General features: G+C 51.6%; 2 protein-coding genes across 2 annotated transcripts in view; one reads left to right on the top strand and one right to left on the bottom strand.

The window, feature by feature from the left end:
* The window catches only part of CLEC16A (C-type lectin domain family 16, member A), a 203,709-nt gene extending 200,447 nt beyond the window's left edge, over positions 1 to 3,262 (bottom strand). Inside the window, exon 1 of the mRNA XM_012647791.1 lies at positions 2,988 to 3,262. Within this exon, the coding sequence (XP_012503245.1) occupies positions 2,988 to 3,067 (80 nt within the window). The 5' untranslated portion in view covers positions 3,068 to 3,262. The remainder of the gene's footprint in view (positions 1 to 2,987) is intronic.
* Positions 3,263 to 5,350: 2,088 nt separating this feature from the next.
* Positions 5,351 to 16,578, top strand: DEXI (Dexi homolog (mouse)). Its single transcript, XM_012647795.1, has 2 exons — positions 5,351 to 6,215; positions 15,968 to 16,578. The coding sequence occupies exon 1, from the start codon at positions 5,779 to 5,781 to the stop codon at positions 6,064 to 6,066; it is 288 nt and encodes a 95-aa protein (XP_012503249.1). The 5' UTR covers positions 5,351 to 5,778; the 3' UTR covers positions 6,067 to 6,215; positions 15,968 to 16,578.
* The last annotated feature ends 459 nt before the right edge of the window (positions 16,579 to 17,037 follow it).

Here is a 17,037-nt window from a genome sequence, read left to right as displayed (position 1 = left end):
ACCCATGGCGTGCAGGAAATAACCTCTTGACTCTTTCAATCTGCCTCAACTAAATCACTAACTTGATTCAGTAGACAGACTACAGTATGCAATTTTCCATTTTTATTCCATTATGATTTCCTTATTATTTAGCAAAAGCAAAACCCTAACAGGAAAATTCCTCTCCAGTTTGCAAGCTAGGAGTGTTATGAAGAATAATGTGGTTGAAAAAGGGTTTCTAGCTCTCTGTACTACCTTCTCAATCTTTCTGTAAATCTCAAACTGTTCTAAAAAAAAATTAAGTCTATTAGAAGAGGAGGGTTCCCAGAACAGATGTTTTGTGTGTTTAAAAAAAAATAATAATAATTATCGATTCTAAATTTGCTTAAATATCTTAACCTTTCCTCTCCGCCCATACTGCCCTAGGTCAGGACAAGAGTATATCAGGAACTGTCACTTGTCACTGATAGGCTGACCAGTTTGTACTGGCTACTGGTTTGCCCAGGACTTTCTCAGTTTTAGCACTGAAAGTTCCATGTCGCAGGCAAACCTGGACAGTTGGTCACCCTCAATGTCAGACAATTCCCAAGCCCCTTCCTACCTTTAGCCTTGTTTCCCACAACTACCACCACCCCCGCAGGCCCCAAACCCCAGCGTCCCGATTATGGTGTTCTCCCTCCCATACCCCACTATCCCATAGGGTGGCTCCTACCTGTCCAAGGAGGGTTTCCACATACCCCTGGGCCTACAGTGATCCCAGCACTTGTCACACTGCACAGCCACTGGATCTATGGCTGTCTTCCCCGCCAGCCTACAGACTCAGGGAATAAGCTGTTCTGTACCCAAGCCCCAAGATGCTCACTAGCAGAGTCAAATGAAGAGCAGTGCAAGCATTGGTGTGGGCACTGGCTTTTACGGCACTCTTTTCCACGTCATCTGGGAAATCTTCTAAGCTCCCCACCAATGCATGAATCACAGGTTCTTCTGGCTGTAATATGGATTAAGCTGATCTGCCTGATCCAGGGCAGGCAGCTGGGGTTCCCAAAGAAGCGCCTGACAGACACACGACCTAAACAATGAACCTGGGCAGTTCCCAGGATACGGCAAAGGAACCTGAGAACCTTTACCATTCCCTGGCTTGCCAGGTGGCAAAGATGCCTCATTAGTGATGAGGCTCAGCTGAGTCAAAAGTGTCCCCAACTGACCTATCAGGAAGTTTTATTCAGAAAGACAGTATAACAAGTATAAGTTCTATAGACACTATTTAGCTGTTGTTACCTGGAGGCAAGTGACTTAAGCACCTTCAACCTTAGTTTGCACTTCTATAAAATGGAAACAATAATAGCTCCTATTAACTCACAGATGTCTGAGGACGAATGGAAATAACACACAGGAAGTCCTTAGCAAGTACCCCACCCAGAATAAAGCATTCAATAACAATTAAAGTAATTCAAAAGGGCTAGAGTCAGGCAGAGTTAGGTGAGAGCCTGTAGGCACCTGGGTGCTGGCAGGAGGCCCAGCCTCCTCTGGATAACCATCCTCCCCTCCTTGCCACATCTGCCCACTCATAAATTCCTGAAATCCTTAGTCTCTCCCTTTCCCTGCCCTTCCATTCAAGAGTCCTGCTTCCATACCCACCCTCAACCTTATCCTGGGCCTCTTTCCTCTCCTTGTCTTCTCTTACCACCTCCCCCCAAAACCATCCCTCACTACGTAATGAACCCTCCAGCCCCCCATTCTTTGAGACTCACACACATTTATTAAATGCCACTTCCTCCCTGAAGTCATTTCCTCCTCAAAGGTCTCTATTTTTTATCACCCTCCCCACCTGCCCCCAAAACCTGAGTCTCAGCTTGCACACTCCGAACCTCTCCCCAATTTATTGATTCATTTTTTCATTCTTTAAGTATCCACTGAGCTCCTACTGTGTGCTGGGCACAGTGCTAAATGCTGGGAATACAGTTGTGAACAAACCAAGCAGTCTCTATCCCCGCTGGAAGTACCAGTTTAATAGGAGACAGAAAAGAAGTAGAAATGAACAGGATAATCACTGATACTGGTGATGCACTGAATGAAATCAAGAGCAAGATCTGGCAGAAAGGAATTGGGATGAGAGGAGCACTTTAGGTAGGGTGGTCTGGGAAGGCCTTGCCGAAGTGATAAATGCAGCATGACGTTACCGAATCCTGAACCATGTTCATCATCCTCACTTGCGGATGGGGAACTGGAGGCTCAGAGAGGTGAAGTAATTTGTCCAAGGTCACATAGCCACTAAGCGTTGGAGTTAGGATTTGAAGGCAGGTCTGACTGCAAAGCCAATCTCAATCTCTGTGCACTCCTGCTTTCCAGGGGCCCTGTTTGCCACTTGTGCTCCCAGAGAGCTCTACTTCTGATTATTTCCTGCTTAGACTCCCCCCAGGAAATACTTTGTTCTTTTAATTAGTGCTCCTTATTGAGCACTAATCCATGTTCTGAGCTTTATGTTCATTCTCTTATCCAATCAACCCTCAAAACACTTGCAGGAAGCAGGTGCTGTCACACTACCCATTTTACAAGTGAGGAAACTGAGGCTTCAATTCACACACCTAGATTCAAACCAGGATCTGCTCAACTCTAGGACTCAGGCCTTTGACCCCTAAACTGTCCGGTCTAAGAAGTACCACCCCGGGAGGCTTGGTGGCCACCGTCCGTCCCCAGCAAGAACAAAGTCCACGTTCATAAACTGAAATCGCATCCCCTTACTTTACAGGTGAGGATATCGAGGCTCTGAGAAACTAAGCGACTTGTCCAAGGTCACACAGCCAGGAGCGACGGGGTCAGGGTTCGAACCCAGGCGCTCTGACTCCAGAGCCCTCGCTCTTAACCACCCTACAGCCTTGCTTCCCCGCGAGTCCCTCTCGGCCCCCCACTTTCACTCTCCACCTCCCAGCGGCCCCGGCCCGGGGCTATGCACCCTCTTCCCCATGCCCAGCCCCGCGGCCTCCCCCCTTCGCCCCCAATACACTCACTTGAGGTGGTCCAAGGAGTGGATGTTGCGGGAGGACTTGCCATGGCCCCCGCCCACCCAGCTCCGCGAGCGGCCAAACATGTCGGCGGCCCCGATTCCTTGCTCGCCTCACGGTCTCATGCCCCACCGGCCGAGCGGCCCAGCGCCCGCGGCGGCAACACAAGCGCAGGAGGCAGCGGCGGAGGCGGTGGAGGGACCGCCAGCCACCTTCCTCCCCGGCCCACAGCCCCGCACTGACATTCAGCCGGAACCGGCCGTTCGACTGCCGCGCTTTACGGCCGCCGCCTCGAGGAACTCTGGGAAATGCAGTTCATGTGCGAGGCCCCCCGCTACGGGACTCTGCGAACAGACTACAAGACCCGGCATGCACCACGCACCGCGGACCCGAGGCCTTCAAGAAGAGGCGGAGCGAGAGGAGGGGAGGCCGAAGACTCGTCCGGGTGGGCGGGACTGGGTAGCCTGTGGGCGGAGACCTGGAGAGGGAACAGGTGAAGATGAGTGGAGGTAAGTCACCACGATATTATTAATAATAATTATTAGCTTTATGATAAGATTAGAATAGCTATTGCATGGCATATACTATGTACCACTGTCCTAAGCGCTTTACATGTGTTAAGGTATTTAATTCTCACAACAACCCTACTATTGGTAGGGTACTATTATTCCCATTTTATTGTCCAGGAAACTTGAGTCACAGAGAGGTTGACTTACTCAAGGTCATGCAGTTAATAAGTGGCATCACCAGGGTTCATACCCTTGCACCCTTATTTTCATCCCTTCCCAATAAACCAAAACTACACCAAATTGGTAACTGCCTTGTTTGTCCTCACAGCCTTTTTCTTTTTCCATGTCAATTGAGAGAGAGAGAGAGAGAGAGAGAGAGAGAGAGAGAGAGAGTTTGTATGTGTGTGTGTATTGGAAAGGCCTGCAAGCAACAATGTACCAAACTGAACATCTTGTACTTTCAGAGAATTTCTCTGGTCTTCAGCCAAAATCTATGCCATTTCCCAAACTACCCACTAAACAGAAAAAGGAAACATTCATCTTTTTACATGAGCCAAGATATATCTAAATTTCTCTTCTGGATTAGAAGGGGGAAGCTCAGTGCGGACAAGACTTCCCGATTGACTACCATTCGTTCATTCATTTCCATGCCTTAAAGTGTGTCCCATTAACTACGCTCAGGAAAGAATTGAGTCAGGGCCAACGTTCTCCCCAATGCCTAGCACAAGGTTTAGCACGTAGTAGGTGTTCCACAAGAATCAGCAGAGTGAATGAATGAGTGAAGGTTTGTTTTACCTTCAGCAGTTGGAGAAATGGAGACCTATGGAGGGTTAATGGTTTGCCCTGTAATTCACATAGACCGGGCAAGAGAAAGTCATGGGGAATAAAGGGCAGGTTCTGGCCTCCTAAAAAACACACCCAGGCCCAGCAGCTTCCAGAGTCCCTCCTTTCTCTGGGCTCAGTTTCCTCATCTGTAAAAAGGGGTAACATACTACACTGCCTTTTCTGCCTCCAATTAAGCAATGCATGTATATCACCCAGCTTGGCGTGGCCTGAGATTTAAAGGTTTGTTGAACTGCTTTGGAAGGCGCTCTGGGCAAGATGAGTTTCCTGAAGGATGTACAACGGTTGCCAAAGATCAGGGGAATCACTGGTGGGAAAGACTCACTTTTCCGTGCACTTCTTGGTCGTTTGTATGTTTAGCCACGTGCATTACTGTGTTTAAACATAATTTACAAAGGAAAACAAACAAACAAAAGCAACCTTACTGCTGAAGGTCTGAACTACCTCGGAATCTCTTTATTCAGGTGTTTCCCAGGCTCTGTGATGCGTTATCAGCCAACAGGCAGAACTTCCAGCAGCCAGAATTTGGAGAGGCGAAGGGGACACTGATTGATCTCCACCATGAATATTGGCGCTTTGGGAATGTCCAAGATTCTCACTGGAACTGTCCGCCGCCCCTCCCCCACCCCGCCTTCTTTTAAAGGGGAAACTGAGTCCCAAAGAGGCGTGGCGCCATCACAAAGTCCAGCAAGGTGCAGAAGAAGCCCGCGGTTTCCTCTGGCTTTTGTAGTCTTAGGATAAGTCGAGGTTTGAGTTGTGTTCAGTCTCTTCCCTCCCCCTACTCCCTGGCCCCGCAGACTGAATCCGAGTTGAGATTCGAGCGCGGACCGGAACGGGGAAAGCAAGTCAGAGGCGGGCGCCCCGAGGGGCGGAGCGAAGCGAAGCGGTACCCGCCCCCTCGCGGCTCGGGCCAATGAACGCGGGCGTTGAGCCGGCCAATGAGCGCGGGCAGGGGCCAGCCGGCCAATGAGCGTGGAGCCGCTCGGGAGGCGGTGCTCGGATCGGGACCCGAGGGCGACGCGGCGGCCGCAGCCATGGGCGCTGGGCCTGCGGGGGCGCGCAGGGGGCGCGAGGAACTGCAGGGCCGGGCGGGAGAGACCGCTGCCGAGACTGGCCCTCGACGCTGAGCCGCCGTGGGGTCCCCGCCGGCGCTGCGAGGGCCTGTGAGCGCGAGCGGGGCAGCCGGGCAGCCGCCGGCCACTTCAGAAGGGCCCGGTCGCCGCCCGGCGGGACGAGGGGACCTTGTGGGAACATCTGCGGGTGCGGCGACCCCGCCCGGCACGTTTCGGGGGTCGGGTTGCGTTCGCAGGGGGGCCCAGCACCGCCTCCGTCGACACCCGGGGCGCCCCTGGATGGCTGAGCTGTCCCCCCGCCGGCCGCCCAGGCGCCTTAGCGGCTGAGCTCGCTGGGACCGCCGGGCCGCTGCTGCCCTCGCCGCCCCCTGCATGCCCGGCGCCCGGGTCGCGGCCCACCTGGACGCACTGGGCCCCCTGGTCCCCTACGTGCCGCCACCGCTGCTGCCCTCTATGTTCTTCGTGGGCCTGTTTTTCGTCAATGTGCTGATCCTGTACTACGCCTTCCTCATGGAGTACATCGTCCTCAACGTGGGCCTCGTCTTCCTGCCCGAGGACATGGACCAGGCGCTCGTGGACCTCGGCGTGCTCTCCGACCCCGGCTCCGGCCTCTACGATGCTGACTCGGAGCTCGACGTCTTCGATGGGTATTTGGAGTAGGGTCTTGACTGCCGTTCCCCCCTCCTGCCTACGATCCGCAATCCTCGGGCTGGACCAGCCGCCCAGATCATGCCGCCGCTTCTGGTTGAGGGCACCTTCTGGCCGGGGATGGGACCCCAGGATGAGGTCCTCCCCCGCCTCCAAGGCCTGTAAGTGCCCTCTCTGCGTGGGACCAGGGCGGCTTGGGGCACTGGTGAGGGAGAGGGAGGTATCCCCAGGGCGGACACACACCCCTCTCCTAGGCTTATGACTTCTCCGTTCGCCTCCCCCGGGTCTAACGGGATGTCAGGAAAGGCCGGACCCCTCTTAGGCCCTTAGTTGGGGTTGGAAAGCTTCTCCCAGCAAAGGGGACAACTGCTGAAGCGGCAGAGGACCCGGGGCCTAAGTTATGCTTGGAATAGTCATGGGACTTACCCCCACAGCTTGTGGAAAAAGCCTTTGCATCCAAATCCACTTGAGGCAGAGCTATGAGCTCCTCCCCCATCCTCATCCTGGCTTGATGGTGACCTTGGTTTTTTGGGGATTCTCCTAGTCCTGGAAGGATAAAGACTGGGGGTGTAAGAAGAGGTAGGGAGCCAGGCACTAATCACCTTTGTGCCCCCTTGGGGGACTAGGTGGGGATTGAGTGCAGAGGCCTCGGCAAAGAACCCTGTACTTCCTTTTGGCCTTGGGTTTGCTGCTGTTTTGGAGTCAGGTTTCAGGGTGCCCCATCTTGCCAGTTCTGCAGCTCAAATCTGCAGGGGCTGCCAGTTTTGCAAGCTGCCTTCACAGAACAGGCAAGCAGGGGGGTTGGTGCTGGGGCTGGCTTTGTCTGCAGTGTTTGCAAGGCCTCAGGGGGCTCTTAGGTCAGCAGGAGAAGGGACCATAGGATCATTGCACTGAGGTATTAAAGTCCTGTCTCTGGGTTGTGACCAGGGAGCTTGCCTCCAGCCCACCTTGTGTATTAGAGGTAGGGAAATGAAGGTCCAGGGAGTAAGACTTGGTCAAAGTCACTCAGCAAGAAAGAGAGGTAGCTGGACTAGATGAGAGAGAACATGCATGCCAGGCAGGCTGTCGGGCAGCTGTCAGGTCCTGTGAGGGGTCACAGGGCAGGCAGAAACTTCTTGGCTCAGCCCCTGAGGCTAGATGGTGCTGGAGTATCACTGGTCATGGGGCCTGCATGGCAATGAAGGGGGGTTGTGAGGAGGTAGGCAGGGGCTCCTTTTGGAAAATGGACTCTAATGCCATTCACCCCTAGTAGGCTGCGTTTACTCCTCTCCTGTGTTGCCTGTCTTTGTCAAGATGACCACAGTCAGAGAGTGTCTTAGTTCAGTATGCTGTAACAGAATACTATAGACTGGGTGGCTTAAACAACAAACATTTCTTACAGTTCTTATAATCCCATTCACGAGGGCTCCACCCTGATGACCTAATCAACTCCCAAAGGCCCCACCTCCTAATACCATCACATTGGAATTAGGGTTTCAACATATGAATTTTGAGGGGACATAAGCAGTCTGTTGCAGAGGGTGATGCAGGGTGGGACGGGACGTGCTGGCAGCAGAGCTGGGAGCAGAGGGCTCCCCTAAGGCTTCGGTCCCCAAACCCCAGTACCAGTCTGGGGTGGGGGCACAGCAGGAAGTAAGCTTCATCTGTGTTTACAGCTGCTCCCCATTGCTTGCATCACCACCTGAGCTGCGCCTCCACCCCACCCCACCCCCACCCATCCGTGGAAAAATTGTCTTCCGTGAAACCAGTCCCTGGTGCCAAAAAAGTTGGGGACTGCTGCCCTAAGGGGTCAACAGTGAGATTTCTTTGAAGAAAACTTCAGTTAAGTTCAGTAAGATCTTAGCAAGAACCAAGTACCCGGGGGGCGTGTGCCAGCTGCTCTGCATACCTACCCAGCCTGCTTGCCCGCCTTCCATCCATTCTTTTATTGAACAAATGCTTATTTGCCTGGTGAGTGAACACAGTGAGCAAGACAGACTCAGCCCTGGCCCTCTCGGCACTTGGTGAGGAAGACTTAGTAGGTACCCAAAGAAGATAATCAAGTGTTTTAAGAGCTATGTAGGCATGTAAGAAAGACATGAGCTTCCTCTGTAGTGTTCACTGCTGTGTCCTCAGCCCTTAGAACAGCACCTGGCATCTGGTAGATGCTCTATGGGGGGGTAGACGTTGAGCAGGTGAAACAGAAGAATAGAGATGGGCTGCTTTAGCTAGGGGGGTCAGAGAAGGAGATGACACATTTGAGCTGGCCCTAATTTGATAAAAGGAGGCAGACATGAAGATCGAGAAAAAACCAATCCAAGCAGAGGGTAGGCTCTTCAGTTGGCTCTTTCAGCATCCGAGAGGAGGCCGGCAAGGCTAGAGAGCAGCCCCAAGAGAGGTCAGCAGGGTTGGGGGGAGCCATGGCCAAGAGCAGTGGAAAGCCTTGGAAGGATTTAGGCAGAGGTCGACATAATCCAATTCTCATTTTGCAAAGATGACTTTGATGGTTGTGGGCAGAATGGGCCGAAGGGGCAAGAGTGGAAGCAGGGAAGCCAGTTAGGAGGCTGTTAGTTGTCCAGGCCAGAGGTGACAGAGGCTTGGACCAGGCAAGGTTGGTGAAGATGGGGAAACACGAACATACCCAGAACTCTTATCGGAGGCAGAACCTATGGGATCTGTTCAAAGTCTGTACTGAGTATTGATCGTATACCACTCCCAGTTCTAGGCCCTTTGTATATTCCCTCATTCAGTCATTTAACCAATGTTGGTCCTGTCTGCTCTTCTGCCAAGCCGTGTGCTGGGCCCCGGCGATCCCAAGATAAATCCCTTTCTCCAAGCTAAACGTTTGACTTTCAAGCAGTGTAACTTTGGTGAAGAACGTCTTATTTTATCTCTTTACCACATCAACAGAAACACTTCCCCTTCCAAATGAAAACATTGGCATATTCTGAACTGAAAACTGAAGCCCAAATGCTTCGACATATTTTGCAGCAAACGCTGTTTGAGCAGAAACACCGGGAAATATCTCTCAAGGACATCCTTGTAAAGCTCTCGGAGTGTCAGGGCCTGACCCTGGGAGAGGAGTGGGGTTGGAGGGGGGGTGGGTCGTGGTGGTTGCCTGGGGCTATGGGACAGACCTGGGCCAGGAGAAGTGGTGGAAGCACGCACAGCATTCCCTCCTCCCCACCCCCAAATCCAAGCCAAGGAAGCCTTGGCCCCATGTGCCTGGGAAGCCCAGACCCTGGGGGTGTGGGAGGGGTGGCCAGTGGCAGGAAAGCCTGTGGGAAAGATCTAGATGACCTGACTGGACCTCATCTCTGGGCCCTGCCCCAGAATCCCGGTAGTCCAATCTTGCTCTTTTTCACTGGTCCTCATGTGGTCACGCGTGTTCCACACAAGTCAGTCCAGGAAACAGTGACTACTGGTGTAGGACATGCCAGGCAATGGGGCTTGGGGTGGATCTCAGAGTGCAAAGGTGCACCCACATTTGCTGAGCATCTCTTTGAAGAGGCAGTATTAGGGTCGTGGTTAAGAGCCAGGACCCGAGATTCAGATTATCTGGGTTCAGATCCCAGGTTAGCTGTGACCTTGGGCATGCTACTTAACCTCTCTGTGCTTTAGTTTCCACTTCTATAAAATAGGGGAATAATGACCTTCTTGTGGTGATTAAATGAAATACACATTAGGCACTTAGACCTTCTTATATATAGCAAGAGATATATTAATATTAACTGCTATTAATAGTCAGATGTAATGGAAACTGTATTTACAGGCCCTTGTGAATGCTGCACCTACACTCATGCATGAATATTTATATCCCATGATGAGCGAAAGAGGACTGACTGCCTGAGTGCCGGGGAGATCCCAGTCTGGCCTAGCTGGGAGACATTTCCCACTCTCTAGCCCCAGGACCCTCGGGAGACCTTCCCCACTGCCCTGTGGTCCTCAGGGCACCAGATCCGGACCCCTGGAGAGCTGGCTCTTCCGATTTCCTGGAGTGTTAATTGTTGCCCAGGAGCAGGGATTGGGTATCGGGAGAAAGGGCTGCCGTGACTGGTCTGGGAGCCAGCGAGAGTCCTCAGGTCCCAGCAGTTCCGGTGCAGAGGCAGCTCGGCTGGGGTGGTTTGTCCCGGTTCCTAATGAAAGCGGCTGGTGCCTGCCAACCCTTTCTTGGCACACAGTGGGGGTTGTGGGAGAGGAGCCGTCTTGGGGCTAGAAACGTAGACAACTGGAAGCAGCAACTAGCGACTGTTGCTGTCAGAGCCAGTGTGACCTGGCCTGGTGCAGCTCAGATATGAAGCTAAGGGTCACCAGACTCAGTGGTTTATCTTATTACAGGGTTTCCCAGGCCTCAGTTATCTCCCACCTGGGTGCCACAACTGTTCCTTCCTATCTACCAGCCCTCATCCCTCCTTGACAATCTGCAGCCTGTGCTACCAGCAGAACACCCGCTGGCCATGTTGCTGCCCAGCTCAGAAACCCAAACCTTCCACGGGGACACAATCAGATTTGAGCCATGGGAGATCCCACAGGCAGGGGTCAGGGCAGATGCAGGAATCCAGGCCAGGAGGCTGTGGCCATCATCCAGACGACAGACAGACAATGGTGGCGTGGGCCAAGGGTGGTGTACTCCCAGGCCTGACCAACTCTCCAGTTCTGTTCCTGACATGAGGCCCACCAGGAAGGGCCTGGCCACAGGGCGCATTGGCGCTAGCTGCATCTTTGGACAGAAGACCCTAATATGTGTCTCAAGACAGTGAGATGTCAGGGACCCCACTCCCCTGGCCCTGAGTTATACAAACTGGAAATTTCAGCCGAGGAACAGGCAGGGCCCACACCACGCCCTCACAGCCCTGTTGCGTATTTTGCTGAACTAAGAAAGCGAGGCCTCCTTTCCAATTTCATAGTTCTGGTTTATCTGCTGTCTTTCCCCCAGAGCTTCTGAAAGCATAGTCTGCTTTTTTGAAACCTAAGATCACAATAAGAGGGACAGACATCTTTATCCCCATCTCACAAGTAAGGAAACTGAGGCCCAGAATGGGGAAGTGAGGGGCCAAGGGACCAAACCCAAGCAGGACTCCCAGCACGGTGCTCTTGCTGCAGCACCAGGGTTCGATGGGGCCTTTAGTGAGGGTCTCCGAATCCTTGACATTGGAATACCAGCTCACAGTTTGTGCCAGAACAGTCTCATGCACGCGCTTGCTCCTTATTTTTGAATTTTTAAAAAATGTTATTATGAAATAATCTCACACTTACAGAAAAGTTGCAAGAAGGGTAAAAAGAATTCCCATGTACCCTTCACCCAATTCACCGATTACACCAATTAACATTTTGCTCATGCACAGAATGCCTCCTTGCTCTTTGCTTTGTATGTAAATATATGCATGTCCATGTATGTACACAGTGCATATGTGTATAATTATTCTTCTGAACCATTTGAAAATGGGATACAGACATTATGCTCCTTTACTACTAAATATTTACTCTTAAATAATCAAGAGACACGTGTTTGTTTCCTTGGAACAAGAACATATTTACATAATGACAGTACAGTTGTCAAAATCAGCAAATTTAACTTGATACAATGCCGTGACCAATCTAATCTACAACTTTATTCAAGTTTTATCAGTTGTCCCGTAGTGTCCTTCAACAGTCGAGAACAAAGGGAGTTGAGGTCCAGGATCCAGTCTCAGATCACCCATCGTATTAATCTTGAGCCTTCTTCAATTTGGAACAGCTCCTCGGTCTGCCTTTTTGTCTTTCACAACATTGATATCTTTGAGGAGTACAAGTCTGGTATTTTGTAGACTGTCTCTCAGTTTGGGTTTGTCTGATATTTACTCTCAAGGTCAGATTCAGATGATGCGTTCTTGGCAGGAATACCACAGCAGCAAGTGTGTGTGCTTCTCTGTGTGTCTTATCTTATCAAGAGGCATGTGCTGTCTGTCCCATTCCTGGTGATGGTAACTTGGATCACTTGGCTTAGGTGGTGTCTGCTGGGTCTCCCCGCTGTTCAGTTATTATTTTTCCCTTTATAATTTATAATTTAAGATGAAATATACTACTCTTAATGTTTCATTTGTAAAAAATCTGCTTTTTGAAAACACTTTTTTAACAATAAGTGATGGGGGTCTTACTATTAAATATGTTGCCCAGGCCAGCCTCGAACTCCTGGGCTCAAGTGATCCTCCCACTTGAGCCTCCGAAGTAGCCGAGAGTAAAACGGGCAATTGCCTCAATTTTGCAGGCCAGGGGGATTGAGCTAGAATTAATGATTTCATTTTTGTTGTGTTTTCAGCATTGCCTTCTGTTTGCGACAAATGAGTTTTTTTTATTCATGATAGTGATGTAAAGGTTCCTTTTAAATATTTGGAGTTTTAAAAAGTGCATTAATTTAAAATACTAAGTAAATAATAGTCCAGGTGGTTCTTGGGTGTGGCAAGCCTTGGATGAAGGTGTTGGGCAATTGCCGCCCTCCGAAAGGCCTCACGGAGTCTTGGAGGTATGTGCCACCATGCCCGACTTCTCCTTTTTTATGTGAATTTATTTTAAAAAGAGTGTTTATGTCTCTGTAAAGAGAAAACCATCATCACTTGGCATGGATAAAAATAATAAGTGCCAAAGTCATTAACTTTTGGCCAAATACTAAAGCCAGCTAAGGGCCTGTCGCCTGCTCCCTGTTTGTTAAAAAGGGAGATTAGCAACTGCCAGGTGGTAAAGCTATACCAGCACCAAACTGGAACTTTCCCCGTAAGTAATCGTAAGGATCCACCAAGAACCAAAAAGTGAATCGCTCACTTGTTATGTACATGTGATTCAGTGTTACTTACGGCCACGTCCATGTACCCCCTAAAATTGTTGCTTAGAGGCTTTGCAGTCAGACACGTTTCAGTTTAAATCTCAGCTCCACCAGCACCTCCGGCAAGTGACTTCACCTCCCAAGCCTGTCTCCTTCTCTGTGAAATGGAGATAACAGCAGTTCCAAAGAGCTTGTGCAAATTAGATGCAATGGGATGGTGAATGATGTGTGGTCACCGCCTGATAAGTGATGTGGTCATGGTGTGGCCGACCCAGAGGGGCTCCAGCCCAGGAAGCCGTCCCGCCACCTCCGGCACCCTCACTCTTCTTGAGGGCCAGTCACCAAGGAGGGTGTGTCTGTGTGGGCAGCCTTTGAAACAGCCTCAGGGGAGGTGATAATTGGTACCCAGGGAGTCCTGAATGATGCTGGTGGCCTCACAGCTGTCATCCCAGGTCCCAAGCCTGGGGAGGCTGGGAGCTCCCCTGCCGGTAAGGCTTCATTCCTGGGATTCCTTCCTGGCAGGGGCTCGGCTGGGTGGGTAAAAATATCTGCCTCTCCCACGTCTCATATCTCCGTGGTTCCCCTGAGCGTCACCCCGTGAGGCGACTGGGCAGGGTTCCATTAGACAAGGAGGGAAACTGAGGCTTGGGGTGGTTCTGTGACTCAGCCCAGATACCCAGCTATGAGGTGACCATGTTGGGGCTCCTAGCCACACTCTCCCAGAGCTTCCCGAGTGAGGCGTTCTGCTGGAGACGTCCCCAGGAGGCAGGGAGTATGGGAGATCAGGGCTGGGAGATGGGCTTTCGGGGGGCCCCTGAGGCTTCCTGGATATTTGATACTTTCCCGTTTTTTTTCAGGCTCCTGCTCAGTTTTGCAGGCCAGGGATATTGAGCTAGAATCCATTGTATTTTGGGCATTGCCTTCTGTTTATGACAAATGATGTTGGTTTTTATTCATGATAGTGACGTCAAGGTTGCTTTTAAAAATTTGGAGTTTAAAAAAGTACTTTAATGAAAAATACTAAATAAATAATAGTCCAGGTGGTTCTTGGGTGTGGCCAGACTTGGATGAAGGTGTTGGGCAAATGCTGCCCTCTGAAAGGCCTCCCGGAGTCTTGGTCTCTCAAACCTTATACAACATTGTCAGCATTTTTTGCTGTATCTGCCTAACACCCGAACTAGTATTAATGTAGTTGTTTTCTTTAAATTGGCTCTATTAACTAATTAATTAATTATAGAGACAGGGTCTCAACTCTGCGCCCAGGCTACAGTGCAGTGGCCAGTTACAGCTCAACGGAACCTGGAATTCCTGGGCTCAAGTGATCTTCCTGCCTTGGCCTCCTGAAGCGCTGGGATTCCAGACGTGACCCATTGTACCTGACTTGGCTCTTTTTAAAGTTAAATAAACATTTTGAAAAGAGAGAAACTTTATATTACTACCAGAAATGGAAAGCTGGCATCACTTGCCATAAATAGGTGACCCCACAGATAAACACAATGAAAATAGGCGTGTAGGTAAATTCCAGTTGGAGGCTGCTCAGACTGGAGTTAGCACATGTGGGAGGGCAGCTCCAGGCGCACCAGCACCTGGCTGGGACTTTGTCTGGGCCGCTGTTTGTAGTCACAGGAATTAGGAGCGGAGTGAGGTCCACACCGGATGATATTGCATGTTCTCTAACACCCTGTGCACACAAGTCTGAGATGGGCTCAAGGACGCCCCTGGGCCTTGGAGAGCTCTACAGCGAGTACCGTGAGGATGGCCCTGAACAAATAATTCCACTCCAGGTTGCGGGACACCAGGCATCTCGAGAGCAGCCCAGTGCTGGGCAGCTGTGGGAAGACATAGCTCTGCCTGCACTTACAGCCCAGGGCCAAGTATGCCAGGGCAGGTCTCTGCAGGTGGAAGGTGCCAGGTCCACGTGCCCAAAGTGAGTGGAGGGGGACGGTGAGGCTGCTCTGATTGTGATCATTCCCATCGTTATTACTAATCTAGGGCCAGCTTGGCCTCTTGCAGTGGTGCAACTTTAGGCAGGTCACTTGGCTTCTCTGAACCTCAGTGTCTTCGCTTATAAAATAGAGAGATGCACAGTTCTCAGTGGAAGCAGTTCTGCACTCTTAGGTGGTCCTTGGAGATGGGAAAGGGGGCATTTTAGTTGTCATAGTGACCGGGGGTGCTACTGACATTTAGTGGTCAGGGGCCAGGGATGCAGTGCCCAGAACAGCCCCCCATATCCACCCAAATGTCAGTAACACCCTGTTAGAAGCTGGGCACAGTGGCATGTGCCTGTAGTCCCAGCTAGTCTGAGACTCCCAACTATGCGGAGGCTGAAGTGGGAGGACCGATGGAGCCCAGGAGTTCAAGTCCAGCCTGGGCAACATAGTGAGACCCTGTCTCTTAAAAAAAAAAATACCGCCCTGTTGAACAATGCACGTTACATGTTTCACATACAAGTTCTCTGTGATGCTCCATGAAGTTTGCAGAAGGAATAGTCTGAGCTGGCAAAGATAGGCTCAGAACTGGGTGGGGCAGGACTCGTGGGGGCTGTGAGGAGGGTGGGCACGCAGAGACACCGGCACCAGGGTGGACACAGAGAGAAAGGAATGGGGACTGAGGACCCACTAAGGGTCCTGGGAGGAGGAGCTGAGTGCAGCTGCTGAGTAGCTTGGCCACGGCCAGAGCCTTCCCATAAGCTGCAGAGCATTTTCCGGGCAAGGTGGGAGGTGCTGCCAAGCTGCCCCACTACCCAGCGCTCACTCAGCTTCCTTGGAGCCTCATGTTGGCCAGCGGACCCCGGGTGACCCCTACGCAGGCTGCGCTCCTTCCCTGGGCACCAGCAACCCCTCCTCCCTCCCAATACACGGACAGTCCTTCCTCCCCCGTGTGAAATTGCACCGTTCTCCAGGCCAGGGTCTCTTAGAAATTAGGCAAATTTATTAAAAAGATTTTGTAGTAAAAACTGTAGAAAAACATTCCCAGCCTGAATCTGGGGCTTCCAGTGGTTTACCGAATTCAGGAGGTGGGGGAAGACTTCTCTGCCTCCCCCTGCGCCTCCCGAGGCCTGGTGGCTTGTCCCTGGTCAAACTGGTGGCAGGCGGGGCTTCCACGCTGGTAACTCCCCTTTTTCCTTCTCGTTAGGCCTGCTCCCCTCCAAAGCTTTGTGCCAACAGAGAGGTTCCCGTCTGGACCCAGGAGGGTGGAAGGAGAGATTGGGACTGAGTGCCTGTCCCCGGAGAGCGGGGAAGGCAAGGGAAACCCGAAGACCTCGTCTGCCTGCAGCGTCCCACAGACGGCCCGGCCTTGGCTTGTGACTCGGCAAGCACGGTGGATGTTTACAGGAACCCAGCCAAAGTTTGCCTCCCTGCACTTCACCCCCAGCTGCGCCTGCTTCTCCCACTTAGCCTTCGGAGAGGACACTTCAAACAGCGGACACACACAAAAGCGACTTCCGTTGGATGCCAGTTGAGCCTTAAGCCCGGCTGGGTTGAGCCCGAGGCTGGTCTGACACGCAGGGACTGTTTCAGGGAGTGACTCAGAAGAAAAAGAAGCTGAGGAAGCTGTCGGGGCTGAGGGTAGGGTTTTGACTTCTTCGTTTCAAGCTGCTTATTCTTCATCAAGTTGGCAAAGGCGAGACATCGCGCTGGGGAGTGCGGTGTGGCTCCCCGGCTGGAAGTACTTTTCTGAAAACGTGAGTGGTGTGAATACTTGATTTCGATAAACCTGTGAAAGCAATACTTAGGAGGCTGACTTCTTTTGATTAAAAAGTGTATGCAACTCCAAGCCCTGGGGGCCCTGCCTTATTTTTTTTTTTTTCTTTGACACGTGGGGAATGGGTCTTTACGCAGAACCTCATGGTTGACAAAGAAGAGTCAGGGTCTTCCAAGTTGGAGTCCGGCAGGGTTTGCAGAGTGCCCCAGCGAGGCTGGCATGAGAATCCCAGACTCACCCCCCTCCCAGCTTCCACAAGCTCAACAAGCCGGGGGACAGCCTTTGGGCTGTGGTGGGAAAAGCATGGTGGCCAAGGTGGAAATGTGGCCTGAATCCCACAGAGGTGGAAGTGTGTGTCCCCCCTGCCAGGTGCCTGGTAGACCTGTGTTAAAGATGAGGGGAATGCGGGCGGAGGGAAGGAATAAATGAATAAGTGAAATTGGGTCAACTTGCAGTTCCATGGGGACACAGCAGGAATCCTTTCCAGTTTGCAGGGCACG

Source organism: Propithecus coquereli, unplaced genomic scaffold (assembly GCF_000956105.1).
Source record: "Propithecus coquereli isolate 6110/MARCELLA unplaced genomic scaffold, Pcoq_1.0 Scaffold27, whole genome shotgun sequence".
Taxonomy (NCBI): Eukaryota; Metazoa; Chordata; class Mammalia; order Primates; family Indriidae; genus Propithecus; species Propithecus coquereli.
The sequence above is the reverse complement of the archived record's forward strand: the minus strand, read 5'-3'. Positions and strand labels throughout refer to the sequence as shown.

Excerpts from the sequence above, each read along its gene's own strand:
- DEXI (XM_012647795.1), top strand. The coding sequence starts at position 5,779 with ATGCCCGGCGCCCGGGTCGCGGCCCACCTGGACGCACTGGGCCCCCTG.